General features: G+C 46.8%; 1 protein-coding gene across 3 annotated transcripts in view; it reads left to right on the top strand.

Moving 5' to 3' along the window:
* Positions 1-20,320, top strand: part of Arhgef3 (Rho guanine nucleotide exchange factor 3) — a 283,414-nt gene that overhangs the window by 136,200 nt on the left and 126,894 nt on the right. For all 3 annotated transcript variants that reach the window (XM_028882410.2, XM_037208765.1, XM_028882411.2), the window contains one exon: positions 9,641-9,703. In XM_028882410.2, the coding sequence (XP_028738243.1) occupies positions 9,641-9,703 (63 nt within the window). The remainder of the gene's footprint in view (positions 1-9,640; positions 9,704-20,320) is intronic.

Here is a 20,320-nt window from a genome sequence, read left to right as displayed (position 1 = left end):
CGGGCATGCTCAGTTGCTGAGCCACACCCCAGCCCCAGCCTTTTCATTTAGCTTTGCCCTGATCTCCAAGAAGCTTAGAAAGTATCACACATTCCTACTGCATTCCTCATTTCTCCTTTGTGGGGCCTGTTGCTCCAAGAAATCCAAGTTTCAGACCCCTGGGGTGGAAGGAAGCCTTGTGTCCCTGTGACTAAAGACCTACCTGTGGGCAACTCATCAATCCACAGGGAACTATGGTGGACAGTGTCACCAGCCCAGGAGGGGGACAGCCTTGTTAAACAGCTGAGACCAGACCCAAGAACTCTGTCTACTTTGCTACCCGTGGTACTATAGATAATCATGTCTGGAGCTGAATTATGTAGTTGGATTGTCTGCCATTGGCGGCATGAGGGGCTTATCGAGAAATTAAGCAACTATTTAGACATTTCCTAGACCCCTCCTCCTCTGTGTGTTTGTGTCTGTCTGTCTGAATTAATATTTATTAATAAAATTTCAAATGACCCTATTGGTGAAGAATTAGAAGTTTTGTTTATACTTTATGTATTGTATTGGGTGTGCTTGCCCTGTGCACCATGGAACATGTGTGGAGGTCAGAGGACAACTTGTGAGAGTCATTTCTCTCCTTCCACCGTGTGGGTCCCAGGCATGGAAGTCAGGTCCTTGGGCTGTATGGAAAGTGAAGCCATCTTACTGGCTATGTAGTGAGTAATTTTAAAAGTGAAGGGAGGCAGAGAGTGCATTGTGGTATGGAGTGCTTGCCTGGTACACAACAGCTTCAAGTGTTAGTATTGCTGAGGAGAATAGCCAGTCGACAGATAGCCTGGAGAGTGCCAGTGGGAACAGTGTGATGAATTAAGGGTTGTGGCTAATCTAATTGCTAATCCAATCCCCGGCACCTGTGAGCCGGTGGAAACAAACTAATCACCATAATTTAGAAGGCCTGGGAAGAACTCCTGGCTAACTCAATTTGGTGCTTCTTGTCACATCTCATTGCTGAAAATCTTGGTGGACACAAACCCTTCCTCCCACCTTATACCAGTACCTGGACGGAGACAGATCTGGGACAAGATTTCCATGCTTTGTAGCTAGAGTTTTCCTGCCTTGCCCACAGTCAGGACAAATCTTTGTCACCCGCCAGTCCCACAGCCACTCAGACCCAACCAAGTAAACACAGAGACTTATATTGCTTACAGACTGTGTGGCCGTGGCAGGCTTCTTGCTCTCTGTTCTTATAGCTTAAATTAATCCATTTCCATAAATCTATACCTTGCCACATGGCTCGTGGCTTACCGGCATCTTTACATGCTGCTTGTCCTGGGGTGGCTGGCAGTGACTCCTTCTGCCTTCCTGTTCTTTCTTTTCTCCTCTCTGTTAGTCCTGCCTATACTTCCTGCCTAGCTACTGGCCAATCAGTGTTTTATTTATTGACCAATCAGAGCAACACATTTGCCATACAGAACATCCCACAGCAGTGCTTTCGGGAGTTTTCGACAGTTTTGATATTTTCTCCTTGAGTTTTATAGTCTGATGTCTTCACTCGCTATTCCTGCTGCCAGTGCCCTTGATCCTGATAATAGATAATATCCGTCGGTTCTAGCAAATTCTCACTGCTGTTACAGATGAGAGATGGGCATAGAGAGGTGACGTGAGTGATCCCTAAGGCTCCATGGCAGGTGTATGGCAAAATAAGATGCAAATCCCCCATTTCTGCCTGTATGGCCTGCCAGCCACCTCCAAGTGTCATCAATGCTATCTGGGTGCAGTCACATGCTGCGTTAGTTAGAATGTATGGACGGTAGCTCAGAGGGCACCTGAGTTCCAGGTTCTCTACCAAGTGAGCATCAGATGAGAGTCAAAAAAAAAAAAAATGGCCTGGGTTCTAGGATGCTAGAAAAGGGAGGGTGCCTGAAAACTGGGGAGGAGGGAAAAGTAGCCCCATGTTAAATGGAATCGGGTCTCCCCTCGGTCCCCTTACCCGGGGATCAAAACAAAGCGAGGGATGTTTTTATGCTCAAACACAAGTTGATGAAGTCAAGTTCCGGCTGAGGACAAGCACACAGCATCCTTTGCCCAGATGAAAGAGTCAGCATCAAAGCCTCTCAAACCACCAAAGCTGTTTGCCACGGAGAAGATAAATCAAAAAGGCCTCGAGATCTGGTTCACATTGAGTAATTATAAACGACTAATCAGGCACCGTTTGCTGTCAAGTCAGGAGCTGCGCCCTCTCCATGAGCAGGTTTTTTGCTGTTCTGGTCATTTAATCACAAAAAGTCTGTGATTAAATAACAGGGCTGTTCTGATGCTAATCAATTTAATCTCAGCCATTTAAAGTGAAGTCAGACTCACCATTTGCTCTTGGCTCTGAGAAAGGAGTGGGAAGGACCCAGTGTCAACACAACTGAAGGTATCCAGGGGGCCTTGTGATCAACTCCATGGAGTCTGGGCAGTTAGAGTTAGATCGCAGCCTAGGACTTGGTATCTGCCATGCACGGGCCTCCCCACCTCTCACACCTACCCCGAGTGTCTCTCGGAGTCAAATGGTCACAAATCAATGACCCCAGCTGTGGCAGGGATTATATATATATTCCCTGTCACACTTATTTAAGATAGAGACTTTCTACTCTTGGCTGCTTGGTAGAGCAAGCTAGCCTTGAGCTTGCTGTGTGCTGTGTAGACTAGGCTGGCCTTGTGCTTGTTCTATCCTTCTGCCTTTACCTCCTAAGTGCTAAGGTTACAGGCATGAATAGCCATGCTTGTTTTAAGTAAGTATGTAAACACATTTTTAAGCCATTTTCAGATATTAACCTAAAGGAAAACACATCGTCGCAGACAGGACAAAGAAGAAATCAGCATTGTATGATAGAAAGACAAGTGGTTGGTCCTAAAGAAAATCCACCTCCTGTTCTGCATGCAGTAAAGCCCTGACATCCGCATCCCACTCTTTGAAGTGAATACCACAGTGTTGACTTACAGCTAATGGGACACGCCATTGGTTCCTAGTTCTAGTGTGTTTCCTTTCTCTGCTGTGTTGGAGACACTTAGTGACTCTCCTCGGCAGCTTAGGCTCACACCCTCACAGCAGTTCAAGATTTGAGACTAGGGAGGATTATGTATTCAGGTTTGAACCAGTATGGGCACTTCTGAGAATCCACCAGGTGACAGTTGGACCAGCGCTTATTCATAAACAGCCTTCCACAGGACAACAGAAAAACAGATTGTTCATGGACCATTTACCAAAGGAATTTAGATGTCTGCCTTGGGCTGTCTGAAGGTGGCCAAGCCTAAAAGGAGCTAGCTATCCCTGTAGCAGCCTGGGGGACAGTGATTATAAAACAGGTCCAGGAGATGAAGGGCAAAGGTGATGGTAGAGGCTATGAGATGATGTGAGAGTCCCCAACACAGGTTGCCAGATCCACCCAGGTCTACTCACCTTGCCATGATACCTTACAGCTAACTGTGCGAAAGATTCTGCTCCGTGGCATGTTCACACAGGCAGGGGCCTGGAGGCATTTTGCTGTTTGAAGAAGAAGGTTTTGCATTACTCAAAGGCTTCGAAAGACTATCTATAATCTGTAGACTATAGCCACTAAGAAAGCAGATACTTAGCCGGGCGTTGGTAGCGCATGCCTTTAATCCCAGCACTCGGGAGGCAGAGCCAGGCGGATCTCTGTGAGTTCGAGGCCAGCCTGGGCTACCAAGTGAGCTCCAGGAAAGGCGCAAAGCTACACAGAGAAACCCTGTCTCAAAAAACAAACAAACAAAAAAAAAAAACAAAACAAAAACAAAAAAGAAAGCAGATACTCCCTGGCCCATTGTCCCCAGGGTTTCTTCTGTCACTGTTTTCACGTTTCACCCCCAGTTGGGAACACTGGTGTGCCCTTTATGGTCACTTATGGTTGTAGTCAACTGCTTCCCTTCTCCTCTAAGCCATTGGTAGGACTTGGAGGAATGGAGATCACGTCTTCCTTTTGCTCAGGGACCAGGCATGGGCAAGCATCATGGCTGAGATGTGACTTTCTTGGAGCACATTAGAGCCTCCTTCCTGCAGGAGGCATGGAGCTAAACAATGCCCTCCTTGGACCAAGGTCTGCACCACTGTGACTTGTATGCTTTAAGGAAAAGCCATGCCCCTTCTGGTAAGGAAAATGCTCTCTTTTATCTGAACGGTAAGAAGCTTGTGGTTCAGTAGCCATGGTGTTGGGGTTTTGATTTGATTTGGGCCAGGTGTTAGCAGGGGTGGGGGGGTCACCTCAAGAACACAGGCCTTTTTCAGTCATTCCTTTGCTTTCTTCCCCGAGCCACCATTCAGAAATCATTCACCAATCTGCTTAGCACAGGGTGTTGGGGAGGAGCACACAAAATCATGTGCTGAAATTGGAGACAGTTACTGGGCCTACCCAAGTGGCTTTCTTAAAGTTGAAAGGGAAGTGGATAATGCCTTTGCTTCAGTAAACCTGACAGAAGTAGCAGGGTGGGAACTTGGCTCCTCAAACTGGCTGGAAATCCATCAGAACTAGAGTGTAAATATCGACACACACAACCACCTTCCTGTCCGACTAACTTGTCTGTGGCTCAGGGCCTACAGAAGTAGAGTGGCTGAGACCCCAAAGCAGGCGATGGCGGCAGGAGCGATAGTGCTTGAAACCTGAAAGTACCACAACAAGAGCTTCGTAGGGACCGCGTCCCGGGGTCTCCAAGTCGTCACCAAGGTGTCTCCACAGTCCTCGCCTGCTGCACACTGTGCACTTCCTCTGCAGGTCACATGTGCCACCCCAAGTTTGGGTGCAGGACGGCATGAGAGATGCGGACTTCTTAGCATGGAGTCACGCATGCCTGGGTTGGATCCAGGTCCTGCCACTTTGCAGGTTCTAAAACCCGAGGCAGCTCAGTGGCTTCTCGGAGCTTCTGTCACCATCTTGCAGGATGGAGAGCTGGCTAGTGCCCACCTGCCTCATCGTGTGGCTGTCAGGCTCTAATGAGCCCACAGATAAGTCTGTCTGCGAAAGGCACGTGGTCAGTGTTTGATAGACTAAAATGTCACCTTTGTTATAGGTCTGATGAGACCATTACAGGTGCCGCCTCTCAGCTTCCTCGCCAGTATCTCTGTGGCTTGGTTCTGGCTGGTGATGTCTTCCATGAATTGTTCTACAGATCATGAACATGAGCCCAGCTTCCCAGTATTTGGGTGGGAATTCATGTGGCTGCTCCACCACGCACCTTCATTACTAGGGTCCACTGAGCCGAAGTGGCTGCCCATTTGGTCCTTTCTCTCCTCCCACCTGGGTCTCTCTGGATCCGGAGGCTGATGAAGAGAACAAGACCCTCAAAAGGTGCAAGACTACAGAAATCACCAACCAATACTATAGCAGGTTCTATGCCAGCACTGGGTCCTGAGTCCCATCCTTAGGACCCACGTAGAATCTAGGTGCAGCCGCACATGCCTGTAATCCCAGCTCTGGGTTGTGGAGACAGGATTCCTAGGACTTTCTGGATTGCAAGTCTAGCCAATCAGTAAGCTCCAGGTTTGTGAGAGTGCCTGTCTCAACAAACAGAAGAGTGCAGAGATGTCCAGTTGTTATGGTCATACACTGCTCTTTTTTTTTTGGTTTTTCGAGACAGGGTTTCTCTGTGTAGCTTTGCGCCTTTCCTGGAACTCGCTTTGGAGACCAGGCTGGCCTCAAACTCACAGAGATCCTCTTGCCTCTGCCCTCCAGAGTACTGGGATTAAAGTCGTGCGCCGCCGCCGCCGCCGCCGCCGCCGCTGCCGCCGCCGCCGCCGCCCAGCTAACACTGCTCTTGCAGAGGACCCACATTCGGGTACCCAGGCCCATGCTGGGTGTCTCACAACTTCCTAGAACCCCAGCTCTGGGGATCTGCAATGTCTCTGGCCTCTGTGGCAGTTGCACTCACGAGCATATATCCCCACATAACTAAAAATATTAAAATGTAATGTTGAAAGTGATTGAAGAAGATACCCAACATTGGCCTCTGACCTCTACCCTCATGTGCACATAGGTGCATGCACACAAAGTCAAACACTAGAGAGCAGAAAAATGACCCAGTAGCTGACCTCTGCCTTCCCTGACTCACAGTAGAGATCACGGTGTGAACACTTTTATCTTCTTACTCCTAACTATTAGTCAGGGAGTGTGCCTTGCCCATGCTGGTTGCCAGGAGCCAGAGCAGCTGTTGGTACAGAAGTGCTCAGTGAACATGAAGTGATTGGGCAATGACTGAACGAAGCTTTGTGAAGTTTTTGCTTCTGACTTAGAGTTCAAGCTTCCGACTTCTTAGCTGGGTGTGGTGATACCTGCTTGCAGTCACAACATGTAGGAGCCTAGAAATAGCCTGGTGTACATTGTGAATCCCAGGCCAGCCAGGGTCACATAGTGAGACTCTATCTTTAAAAACATATAAAAACAACAACAACAAAAAATCCTTCTGACTTGTTTGTTGCCAGCAGTGGCTAGTCAGCATCCTCTGTAATGAGGATTAGAAAGAAAACCTTTTCTCAAAATCCATGCAGCTTTTATCTTGTAATATGTGTGGGTTTCCTTATTTTTTATTTTTATTTATTTGTTTGTTTGTTTATTTATTTATTTTGGTTTTTCCAGACAGTGTTTCTCTGTGTAGCTTTGCGCCTTTCCTGGAACTCACTGTAGCCCAGGCTGGCCTCGAACTCACAGAGACCCTCCTGCCTCCAGAGTACTGGGATTAAAGGCGTGCGCCACCACCGCCCAGAGGGTTTCCTTTTTTTTTAACTAAAAATTATCTTATGTCTGTTGATGTCTTGCCTGCACGTGTGTCTGTACAGCACATGCGCTGTTGTAGAGGAGCTGGTAAGGGAAGACGCTCTCACCTGCTGACCTTCTCACCAGCAGCCTCTAGAGAGAGCCGCGGGCCTAACAAAATACTTGAGCCCTATGAATACCGTTTCCGACATCACAAAGTACGTGACCTGACAATACCGGGTGATGTCATACCGCTGGGTTGTGTGCACTCTGGGCTTGTACAGGGCCTGCCGCTTGTTCCAGACACCACACACTTCGCCTGTGGTGCCCACAGTGGGCGGGCCTGGTGAGTGGCCTTTCGGCTTTATAGATAGATACAATCTGGAACTCCAGCTCCCTCCTGCCCCGCTGTGCATTCTTTAGGACAGTATTCCAGGCACAAGACTCCACCGAACATTCCCATCCAGCGCTGGGTAAGATGCTGCACATGCTGCCAACTGTGTGCGAAGGGTTTTGCCTTTGGAAGCAGAATCCTGAATTCCGAGTACCATGCCATAGGGTGTAACTCCCAGCAAATTGCTGATCTGTGCCAACCTCAGTTTATTTACCTGTAAAATGGGAACTATTGCTTGCCATACCTGTCTCCAAAAGTTTTACCACACTGGCTGGATGCAGTGGCACATGCCTGTAGCCCAAGCTGGTTGGGAGGCTGAAGTGGGAGGATTGGTCCTCTGGCCTAGTAGAGTTGTAGGGCCTCGAAGCTTTCCCACTGAAGTGATACAGACTGCCGCAGAATCACTGAGAAATGATCGGAGATGCTGATGCCTAGAGCTAAGTAGCTGACGTTATAAAAAGAGACCCCAGCTGGGCGGTGGTGCACACGCCTTTAATCCCAGCACTTGGGAGGCAGAGGTAGGCGGATCTCTGTGAGTTCGAGGCCAGCCTGGTCTACAAGCTACACAGAGAACCTTTGTCTTGGGAAAAAAAAAAAAAAAAAAAAAAAAAAAAAAAAAAGAAACCCCAGTCCACTCCCCATCTTCACCAATGCTTTTGTTCATCCTATTATAAAATGTCTCCTCCCATGAGAAGACCTCCGTCACTGTACCTCCAAAATCTTCCAGCCTACTTTTAGAGCACCAGCTGTATGTACCAGCATTCTCCTTGGCATTGATGTAGGGCCTTAGAGAGTAGCTCAATGGTAAAGTACTCACCTAACATGCGTAAGGCCCCGGGTTTGACAGCCAGTGCCACAGGAAAACCAAAGATATAATTTATTTCCCATTCTTTGGGACTGATGTCACCACCACCCTGCCATCCCAACCTTGGAATTAAGAAAGAGTGACTCAGAGAAATAAAATGACTTTCCTAATGTATGGATCTAGGGTGTGCAAATCACATCTGCCGTGTCTCTCTTGCATGGATGTGCATCCTTTCACCATGGGAGTTGCCGACCTGTGCCTTGCTGGAGGCAAACACAGAGCTTGCCACATAGTAGACACCTGCTCAGCAAGCCTTTGCTCAAGTGATCATGTGTGGAGACCCACAGAGGTTTCCTAGTGAGAACTTACTCAGGGTCTGAGACGCTGAGCTTGCTTTTTTTACCCAGCAGGGCTGCATAAGGGGATGATTTGACCACGGGCATGGTTACCAGGTGTTTGGAAGGGTCTGCACTTGGCTGTGCGGTGTGCTTTGATTTAGCAAGGAGGAGGTCTTTTGCCCTGCCCCTTGGCATTGTTATAAAAAGTCCTTTTGAATAAACAGAAAAGGCCGTTGGCTATTGACCCAGGTCCTCCCAAAGCTATCCTGTGTTTCTGTCTTTCTTCTCGTCAATTAGGTCTTTTTCTACCTAATATTTTCTTATCCCTTTCTCCTCATAAGAACCTTTGAAAAGGTGGGAGCCGGCCTCCCACAACCATAGGCAGTTCTGGTCGCTGTTTAATCCCTGCCCTGTTCAAATTCAGAGTTCTGAGTGAGAAGTGGTGGACTTCTTTGGGTGTTACAGACTCCATCCAACCGTCTCCAGACAGCCCTGCGCTGTCACACCAGTAGTTCTGGTCTTCTGGCAGTTTTCTTCTCAGCAGCATCGGGACAGGTTTGAGGACCTGAGAAATACCTGGCTCAGACAGCCTGAGGATGCAGAAGATAACTGAACATCTCTTGGATGTGCTTTCTTGTAGTCTATAGATAAATGTCTTTTCTGCTTTATAAAGGGGAAAATATATTTCTGCATCTAATTTAGTGATGTGGCCATAAGTATATAAATTCATCTGAAATGTCTGAAGTAGAATGACTATTCTGATTCTGAAATATGAGGGGTGGGGAGGAAATGTGTGTGCGTGCATGCGTGCTTGTGTTTGTGTTTCTGGGGATTGAATTCAAGGCCTTCTGCAATCCAGGCAAGTGTCTACCCAGCTACCCTATCCATTGCCATCCCTAAGCCTCAGTTTTTATGGCTATCAGTGGGAAGGTTAGAGACGGTGTTTATTTCCAGAATGTGGCCTTGTGATTACATCATGACCCAGTACAAGGTTTAGAACGGATATTTCCAAGGAAATTAGATTTGCTTTCCACTCCGATCTGTTCTTCCAAGTCAGTTAGAATTAGACCTTTGTGTCTAAATTTCTAAATGTTATATGGAAATGTTTAGGGGGAAAATACAACGAGAGACAGAGAGAGGAAGAGTGTGTGTGTGGTGGTGGATTAAATGATAATAATGCAAACCAGTCACCTCACCTCAGAGCTTAATAATTCCCCGTGGTTCTTGGACCTACTGCCTTGCATCCTTGACTGAAACTTTTGGGTGACATGGTGGCAGTGATAAGGGTTGCATGCGTTATTTGATCACTTGTTTCCTTCCCTGTTCAAAGCCACAGTCCCGTTTAAAATCTGCTTCTCCATCTGTCTTGCAGCGGAAGCGGAAGCAGAGTGCCCAGGATGAAGATGCCATCAGCCTGTGCAGTCTTGACATAAGCGTAAGTTCAGTCCTCGCTGCTTCCCACTCCGCCCCTGCACACCGTGACAGCATCACTCTTAGTACGAATGTTATTTGTTACCACGCTGGGTAATTAAAGTGGGCTTCCGTCATCCAACGGTGGAGTTGTGACCAACAGGATTTTCTCTTTTTTATCTCTTCATTTTACTGTAGACGATGGTGTAGCCAACTTGAACTTTAAGCCAACTTATTTATTGTCCATGTATTTTTTAAAATCATAAAATGAATTTTACACTTAGGCATCTGGATGGGATCTGGATTAATCCCACGGTGCAGTTTGAGAGGCTTGTTCAAGAAGAGAGGGTGGATGTTTTGCCCTTGGGAGGTGGGTGGGCGGAGTCAGTGGCTTGGTTGAAACTCAGCCCCGGGATGGCACAAAGGCTAGATGAAGATTCTCCTAGCAAAAGGTAGAATGAGCAGCTCTGGGTCCAACAGATCTTGGTCAAGATTCTGTCCTTAGCATTCACGTGGAGTGATTCCTCGTCTGCAAAATAAGGCTGAAAAGACGCCATGTGACTTTGTGAGTCAAATAAAACAACGGAGATGAGAAAATCAGGCAACACCTGGTACCTAGTAGGTGCCCAGTGAACATCAGCTGGATTCTATTTCCCTGCAAAGCACAAGCTTGCGAAGGAGGCTCAGTGACGTGGTGGCCGAATGCTTGTGATGGCAGAGGTAGAAAGCCTCCTTTGGATTTCCAAGATGTTTCATTTTGATGACGTCCTGCGCCTGGACTCTGGTCCTGTGACTGATGCAATTGAAAAGTCTCCTTGAGTGTGGGTTACATTCACTATGCAGGCTGGGGGGTAGAGTGGGCACTGAGACCTAGCAGGTTCCTCCTGTCTATTCATGCAGTGTAGATCCATGGAACACTGTGTGACGGCCATGGAACAGAGACAGTGAGAGCATCCTATGATGTACGAAGGCTCCAGTATTTAGCAGTGGAACCTTGGACTAGCCACTTTCACTATCTGTGCCTCAGCGTCTCCATTTGGTTGGACTATGGGTCTTCTAAAACCATTATGCAAATAGGAAACAGTCTGAATATAAATTATTAGGTTCTCATTTAATGCCATTTATTTGCCAATATGAACAATGCTCTTTTAGCTATTTTTAATTATTGCCAAATTTCCTGGTGTAAAGGCTTTGGTGGAATGATCTTGAGCTGACTGCTAATGATGTCTTTATTTCACCATATGGTGTTTATCCAGCCTAGTCCTTTAGGCTGTTAGATTGATGGAGTTGGGCTAGTTTACCAGGTTGCCATGGTGACAAGACAGAATGATGTTCTTCTGGGGTTTTCTTTATTCATTGCATATTATCTTATTGACAGGAGATGCTATGGAACTTCTCTCATCAGCAGTATGATCTTTTGCATGTTTAGGTATTTTTAATTTTGTTGAACATTATTTTTAGAATCTAAAGACTGTCAGGATCTACAGAGTCCTTAGCCATCACGCATCTCAATGTCCTTGGATGCAGATGAAGTGCTAGCCACCTGGGAGCAGTGGGCAAGACTTTTGTTCAGGCATTTCTAAGATCCTGCATCAGCACACAGTTTTCTCAGCTGCAAGCTGGTATTTATTTTTCAGGAATGCATGTCTCTAAATGCTTTTTTATCAGAACTGCTGACCCCGGATCAGAAAGGATTATTGGCAATTTTAAGTTTGATTTGGTTTTGCCTTCCTTCTTATTCAGGTCACCTAGGTTTCAGATAATCATTATCTAGAAATTATTCATTTATTCCCCTGTGCAATTTCAGATGTTTCCTCTTATCTTGACCAACTCATGTATCATTCTTTGTCACTGTAATGAGATTTTATAAAAGAAAAATCTACCCCATTTCACTAATAGGGCTATCTTAGAGGTTCAGCCATGCCAGGCTTATTTCTGATTTACTTGGCTTTTTGTCTGAGTCTTGGCAAGCAGATCTCCAGAATGTAGGCTAGGGTTTCTCCATTTATTGCCACATATAATAATTGTACACATTAGAGACCTAGAAGCTCTTGTAGGGCATGAGACTGCTTTGTTGCAAGTTCCATGACTCTTAAGAGTCATACAGAGGTGACAGGAAGTGTGGCAGAACCAAGCATTGCCAGGAAGGAGTTTCTCACTTCGAACCTTGGCACCCCATGTGCACTCAGAGGAGATGAGCTATGTTGTTGTTTGGTTTTGCTCTTGTAGGGGGCCTGCCATCCAGCTCCCAAATAAACCACACACAGAGACTTAGTTATAAATTCTTAGTTATAAATGACCAGCCTTAGCTTGGCTTGTTTCTTGCCAGCTTTCTTTAACTTAAATTATCCATCTACCTTTTGCCTCTGGGCTTTTCCTGTTCTCTTACTTCTGTAAATCTTACTCTTACTCCATGGCTTGCTGTATAGGTAGGTGGCTGGCCCCTGATGTCCCCTTCTCTGGCTCCTAGATCTCCTCTTCCCAGATTTCTCCTCCTGTTTATTCTCTCTCCCTGCCAGCCACACCTACCCTTTCTCCTGCCTCGCTATTGGCCCTTCAGTTCTTTATTAGGCCATCAGGGGTTTTAGACAGGCACAGTAACACAGCCTCACAGAGTTAAACAAATGCAACATAAACATAAGTAACACACTTTAAAATAATATTCCCCAGCAGAAATAAACTGAATTAAGTGGTGGGTGGAACGACCCACGGGAAGATGTTTCACCATAAATGCAATGGTATCTAAAACTATGAGCACCGTGAATTAGTTATTCTGGTGAGGAAGTGGTCTTTATCAGTTGTCACTTAAAAGGACTTTGTTTTTGTGCTTCTGAGTGGTGATGTCCAGGAGAGCCCTTACAGCAGCAGCGCTGAAGAGGTCAAGTTTCTGTAGTTGCCGTTTCATAATTCTGTCCCAAATGGCCATTGACCCGAAGACTCGGGCAATCCCCCTTCCTCTGTAGCAGGGTCTCAGTCAGTGTCACAACTGGCTGAAGAGTTGTTTTGACCCTATTGCTGTGTCTAAGTGGAAAGTATCGGGGGAGAAGGGTCGGTTTCAGGTAGTGGAGGATGTGAGTGTTGAGGAAAGTTTGATTCCACTTCCTAAGCGGTAAGACAGCCATGGGACGCATGTGTGCTTTGAACAAGAGTGCTAGATGAGAGAGTGGGGATTTTTGAGGGTTGGTCAGGTCCCTGTTCAGTCTTAGCCTAATGCTAAGAACATAATGGACTTTTAGTACATACTCTCGAATTAGAGACAGGGAGCGATGGACAGATGACAGACAGACACACACACACAGGGGGCGGGGAGTCCTAAGAGTACCCCTTTTAAAGAAAGGTATTTGTGATGTAAAAAGCTAGGAATTGTTTGCACAGATGAATTCACCCTTCAATTAAGTAACGGTCAAGCTGAATGTGGTAGCTAGCACACATATGCAGTCAATCTCAGCATTTAAGAGACAGAGGCAGGAGAATTGTGAGCTTGAGGCTAACCTGAATTTTCTAGCAACCTCTTAAATCACATGTGATTCTTGGGCACTTGTGGACCCTGGCCAAGCCCTTTTGTTGAGCCCCCCTTGTACAGGGGGCACTAGAAGGAAGGTCTTGAAGCCCAGGGGAGGATGACCTGCCTCCAGAGAATTGTTCTACAGTTGGGACTTGAATGCCTCCAGAGTTGGCAAAATAATTGATGTCTGTCTTTCCTCCACCACTTGAATTGATCCAGTGCCTGAGCCCCCAGCTTCCGGAGAGAATAGAACACAAACTATTTCAGAAACAAAAAATAAAGCAGCGTGTATTTTTGAGAACAATTTGCAGAGTGAAAAAGGCTCCTGGCAGCCGCCTCCCAGTCTCCTCTCACGTCAGAGGATATGAGTGGGCTGCTCGTGGGAGGATCGCAGCTCCCACTGCAGTTTGCTGGTTTAAACCCTGACGGGGGAGAGACGCCTGAGTGCGGAGCTAAAGTGGGTTCTGGATGTCTTGTGAAGGTTTTGGCGGGAGGGCCAGCTGTTTTCCCACACAGCTCGGCTCTGCCTGAAACACACGAGCCCTGGGCTGGACAGAAGAGCAGACCCCAGGGATAACGCGCTATGTGAAAAGGGGTTCACCGAGGACCCACCTCAGAGCAGCTGTGTGTCGATGTGCTGGCTTCCTGTCGTTACACACGCCCCTTTATCATGTCTGCCTTGCAAAATATTTCAGACCCTCGGAACAGAATGAAGTGATGCTGTTTCAGACGCACTAAGAGGCAATAGTGCAGCCGAGGAAATATTTCCGTGGCAGCGGAACCTTGGCAAGCCTGGCGTGCCATGGGCTTTAATGTTTGTTGTCTTCCGTGTCCACAAATGTCCTACATCCATGCATTCCGAAACACTGTATGTATGGTAAGCCAGCCTTTCAAGTTTCTGTAAGCACATATGATCATTTAAAATTTCTATCTATTTTTATGTATGTGTATGTGCCCACACATGTGCTGTGGCACCTGGGTGGAGGTCAGAGGGCACCTTACAGGAGTTGGTTCTCGCCTTCCGATCTGTGAGTCCTGGGGATTGAATCCAGGTCATTAGGCTGGATTAGCAAACGCCATCTTGCAGGCCCATAAGCTCATGCAGTTTTAAAAGTTGGGATCACGGTACCTATCAATTTATTTTGGGACTTTGCCCTCACTGATTGAGAGTACATCACTGCATCCCACAATATTCTTTTAAAAAACAAAACAAAAAAAAAAACCAAAACCATTATTTTAAACAACTGCATCTTCAGTTGAAGGCACCATCTCTTAGGAATTTATGTAAGCGCAGACTTTTCTTTGTTATAAATAACACTGATGGGCATCCAAGAACATGCTTGTGTAATCCCTTTACTCAGCAGGATCAAATGCAAGCTCTGGAATTCCTGGCTCACTAGTTACAGCCCCAGAGCCGCCTTCTGTCCCTCCTGTCAGTGGGAGGTGGAAGCAGAGCTCAGAGATGCTGGAAAGCTGCTGTGGAGCCTGGCAGGAGAGACTCATTCCTGGCTCGTCTGGCCCTTCCCTCTGGATGAAGCATCACCATGCCCTCGCTAAGCCTGGGAGGGACTTGTGGACATTTGTCCCTCTCCTTCAGAGGGTCCTCATGGCTGTGACAGTGAGGCTGGCAGTGGCACTTCCTTTTTATACTAGCGAGGCTTCTCTGTGGAAGGTGGTGTATGGGCCAGAGATTTGCACCCCACTCCCGGGGGTGAGGGGGGGGGTGTTCAGATTAGCATTTGCATCCTTCCTGTATTTTCCTTGCCATTTTACAGGGACCAAGATAAGCCCTACTGAAGCTCCTGCAAGGGATGCTTGAGGAGTGTGTACCACACCCGAGGTTTCTGAGTCCCTTCAGTTGTGACCACACCTCTTCTGTCCCCTGTGAAGCGTTTAGACATGTTCAGATCTTGCTCTTTCCCTCTCCTAATGAGAGGTGAGAAAACAGGTCAGCTGCAGCCCTTTGTGCAGGGGGTGACCTCAGGGCGCCCTCCATAACAGAGACCATAACGCGTATGCCTGGGGCCTCCTCCAGGCCTCCCTGTCTTCATATACCACCAGGATGTTTATAATCCCCACCTCCAAGTCCCAGGCTCTGTGAGGACTCCCAAAGCAGCCACCAGCCCTGCCTTAACCTGAACCACTGCCTCTCACCTGCTCCACATACAGGCTTCCCATGCTGGCTTTCTTTCAGTTCCTCAGAGTCGTTGGGCTCCATCTTGTCACTGGGCCTTTGCGCATGTTCCCCCCCATGTGTGGAGTACACGCTATTCTCCCAGCACCTCTCACGACTCCTATCCACATGTCCTGCATTTCCAACTGCCCACCGAGACTTGCCAGGTTTCCTGCATTTCTCCCTCCCGCCATTCTCAATTCCATTTCCCCATCCTCCCGACATCACGCACATGTCACAGCTGTTCCCGCCCAGCGCTGTGATGCCTGCTTCTCAGTCTTCCTAGACAGTCTCAGAGCTTTTTACAGGGAAGTCTGTGTTCTGCCTTTGCTGTGTGCTCAGCAACCTGCACAGGCCTTAACTTATAGTAGATGCTCAATAAATGTTGGCTAAAGATCGGATCAGCGTCTCTTCCATTGTATGGATGACTGGGAAGGAAGGGAGAAAGAAACACTGGAAAGTCAGTGCATTTTAAAAGGAAAAGTAGGTGGAATTTTAAAATTCTAGGACAGAAGCTGAGATTAATGTATTTATCCAGATGTTTAAAGCTAGGAGATCTTTTGGACTCTGGTCATTTGGCAGACTGTCCTGAATTTATTACAGTATGTGATACAGTCATGCTTTGTTTACAAATAACCTACGAGCTCTGTCATGGTAAACAAGTGCTCCATAAACATGTCTGGGATGAATGAATGAATGAATGAATGAATGAGGCTAGGTTCCTCTGAGGGTGTGTCAGAGCAGCTTCATTTTATTTCACAGTCATGAGTTTTCTAGTGTAAACATGAATCAGAATGTCAGGGATGTGAGGACTCAATTGTTGGACTCTTCACAGTAGACTGTGGTGATCCAAGACCCGTTATACACACACAGCAGTAGTCACCACTGCTGAGTGAGACCTGTTACACACAGCAGTAGTCACCACTAAGTGAGACCTGTTACACACACACACACACACACACACACACACACACACACACACAGCAGAAGTCACCACTGCCGAGTGAGTGCTTGCAGCCTGGTGGACATGAGGCTACCCACACGTCATCTCTTCATCTATTTGTTACCCCATTAGGATGAGGCAGATGGACGTGTGGAAGCCAAGGCTAGACCTGGCTGCTGTGCTGCCCTCCACATCCTAGTGCCCGTGGACTTATTATTGTATTAGCAAACGGCACAACCTTGAGGGGTGCTTTAAGCACTCCTCTGTTCTGTGCTTTCCAAATCCCTCACTTAATTCTCGAAGTGGTCCCCTGCCCCTTTCTGGAGATGAGGACATTGAGGATTGGATACCTGAGCTGTGGCCTCAGAGTGGAAGCCTGTAGATTCAAACCCAGGAGATTGCAGGGCAGAGTTTCCCTGCACGGCCCAGGATATGAAAGAAAGAAAAGCCTTTGGCTCTGCAGCTTGAGTGCTGAATGATTGACAGCCATTTAGTTGGTCACATTAGCACCCTGTGAAGTATGTGGCGGGCACACCCATGTTTTCATTTCCCTGTTTATTCCAGTGGCTCATGGTGCTGCATGGACACTCAGCTTTCCTGTCACTGTGGAACAAAGCCTTGTTCACTGTTAGAATATGTTCAACCAGACACAGAGTAACAAAGATGATTTTATCTCTTCTCACAGCGTCCAGATAATTAAAAAAGATAGCATTTCTGCAGGTTGGTTTCTTGTTGGCCATTCTGGAACTTGCTACCTAGGGAGATTAGCCTTCCTCAGTCAGCAGGAGCCCTTGATGGATTATGTGGCAGATTTTAATAATGCTTTTATTGCCCAGGGGACCAGGCAGGCTGTGGAGATCAGCCTTCGTCAGCACGCGCTCATCTGCAATCTGTGGGCATGCACATTGGGGATGCACCCTTGTTCATGCTGCCTATAGAATCCTTTGGGGGTAAGGTAGCAAGCACCCCACTTTCAGGAGGTTGATCTGAATCTGCCATCTGGTGTCAGGTTTGGCCACTGTTAACAGAAGCACATTGCATCTTACTTTTGGCCTGGTCTGTCATTAGAATTGTTATGTCAAGGGTCAAACAACTGCTTGAGCTTTTCAGTGACAAACCCCAGGACTTTCAAGAGCCTCTCAGATGCTAATGGCTTCAATACAAGCAGGTCAGCATAGCTGTCCTTTTGAGCTCCCAGTAGGATGGTAGCAGTGGGGTTCGGGTTAAATAAGGGTTCTCGCACTCTGCAATGTCTGTTTAGATTTATGATCAGAATTATAATCTTTGGAGGCTTGGGGGACAGAACTTGACTCTGTGACTCTCAGTTTTCTCACCCGTAAAACTGAGATCATAGCAACATCCTTCCTTAAAGCTGTGAAGATGGAAATGATTTAGTTTACTAAAGAACTTAGCCCCTTACTTGTAGTAAGCGCAGAAAGCACCAGTGTAGTGGTTTGAATAAGAGCAGTCCCCATGCCAGGCAGTGGTGGTGGCATGCCTTTAAGCCCAGCACTTGGGAGGTGGTTCTCCAAGTTCCAGGCCAGCCCGGTCTAAAGAGTGAGTTCCAGGACAGCCTGTTCTAAAGAGTGAGTTCCAGGACAACCTGATCTAAAGAGTGAACACCAGGACAGCCAGGGCTACACAGAGAAACCCTGTTGGTCTTGAAAAACAAACAAAAAGAATGGCCCCCATAGACTCATATATTTGAATACATAGTTACCAGGAAGTGGAAATTCTTTGAAAGATATTTAGACATAAATGGATGCAGAGATAGCATTAGGGTGTAGTGGCTTTATCTATCATCCATCCATCCATCCATCCATCCATCCATCTATCTATCCATCCATCCATCCATCCATCTATTTATCTATTTTGGTTTTTCAAAACAGGGTTTCTCTGTGTTTCCTTGACTGTCCTGGAGCTCTCTCTGTAGATAGGCTGGCCTCGAACTCATAGATACACAGGGGTGAGCCAACACCACCGCCCGGCAGGTTTAGCCACCTTTTAAGGTTGAACTTCTTCAACCCAAGTGCCCTTCCTGCCCCGGCTGTGTTCACTGTAAAAGCCGCCCTTGCTGCCTGCTCTTCCCGGACAGACACTAGTGAGAACAGCTTTTTCAACATGTCACATGGTTGACATCTCAGAGTTTGTGTGTGTGGCCTTCCCAGATGAGTTTCTTTCCCTGTTTTTGTTTTCTTACTATGTTTTTATCAGTAGAAAATATTCTACTGCATGGATATACCACAGTTGCCCCCCACCCCCACCCCCACCAGTGATGTTTCCTCCTTTTGTATTGTTGTTTATTATTTCATAAAACATTGAACATAGTTCTTTCTAAACCATAATTCTCCAATGAGGAACAGTTGTGTTGTGTTTAACAGAGCCCAGATCTAAACAATGACCATTCTCACACTCTAGTGCAAGCAGTAACGACGGAGAAAAAATGAAAACCCAGACTCCTGAGCACGGCCCCACTTGAGCGTTAGACTGCAGGAGCAGCCGGCCCGCCCACTTCAGGTTCTCTGCTTTCCTTCTCCTGCTGCTTCACACTGTTTTACAATCATGGGCATCAAAGAAAAACAAACAAATTCAAACGAAACCTTTTCCAAAGAAAATTGCAAAATTTTCCATTTCCAAAAGATTGCAGCCAGTAGTGGTGAAGAGCAAGTCATTTTGTCTCTACCCTGGATGCTGCATCTCAAGCTTGCTGTCTGCAGGCCGGAGAGACGGCCCCATGGCTAAGTGCTCTTGCAGAGGTCCTGGGTTTGATCCCCATCACCTACACACATGGTAGCTCACAAACCATCTGTAACTCCAGTCCCAGGGGCTCCAACACTGTCTTCTGCCCCTGTGCACCAGATGGGCCAGGCATACACATGAGCAAAACTCACGTACACATAAAAATAAATCAATAGGCCTTTTTAAAAAAGGTCCGTTTCTGAAACCCTTGAACTGTTTACAAACGTCTGTTCCCTCTCTGGCATCTCGGGTCTACCTGAAAATCACATAAATAGTCCTGGTGAGCAAGTGCCAGCCCTGCTTCCTTCCATTCTTGCCTGATTGAGTTCCTCCCAGATGACTCGATCATTGTGCCGAGCTCCACCCTGAGCTGGGTCCATGTCTGACTTTGCCAGCATAGGCTGTTTTCTTTGTCTTACTGTGTGTTATCTGACACCTGTCTCCATGGAAAGGTGACATGCTGCTTTCCCTTCGACACTGCTATAGGGCGATGCTCCTCTTGAGAGGAGAAAAGATGTGCGTGCAGCACAGAGCCACACTGTCCCTCCTTCCCTGTGTCCCGACCTCTCCACCCACGCCGCTGCCTTGCACCTCAGCGCCTTTGTCTGCATTTGCCATCTCCCTCTGTAGAAAGCCAGTTTGATAGTCACTCACATGACCTCTGCCTTAGTTTCCTTCAGATGTTCATAAAAAGGCGTTTTATGCCCTTTCATTGGAAACCCATCCCACCCTTCACATCAGGACCCCCTTCTTCTCTTATCTGGCTTTTCCCCCCATAATATTTACTTCACCTGCCACACCATGTATATCTTGTTTTACTTTACTTTTTATTGATTCTTTGTGATTATATCATGTACCCCAAGCCCGCTCACCTCCCTGTCCCTCTGTATCTGCCCTCCACTCTTGCAATCTCCCCCCTTAAAAAAAAACCCAAAATGAAAATAATAAAAAAATGCAAATTAAAGAAAAAGAAAATCCTCTCACAATGGAAGCTGTGGTGTGTCACAGTTGTGTACTTTATTATCTGTCTCTCTACATTAGAATGTGCCCTATTTTTCTACATTCTGAACAACTATAGCTGACACAGACTAAGTTTGATGAACACTGGTTACATAAATGGGTGGCTACGTCATTGCCTCAAGTTGTCTTTGAAAGTTACTAGAAACAAGACTCGCCTTATCTTGGCAGCATTTTAAGAATGTCTTTCTTCCTCTGCACATACATTCCTTCATTTCTTTTCAATGAAAACCAACAAAACAAGAGGAAAACCAAGACCTACCTG

This window comes from Peromyscus leucopus, chromosome 9, assembly GCF_004664715.2.
Source record: "Peromyscus leucopus breed LL Stock chromosome 9, UCI_PerLeu_2.1, whole genome shotgun sequence".
In the NCBI taxonomy this organism is placed as follows: domain Eukaryota; kingdom Metazoa; phylum Chordata; class Mammalia; order Rodentia; family Cricetidae; genus Peromyscus; species Peromyscus leucopus.
Note: the sequence above shows the minus strand (reverse complement) of the source record. Positions and strands in the feature narration are given on the sequence as shown.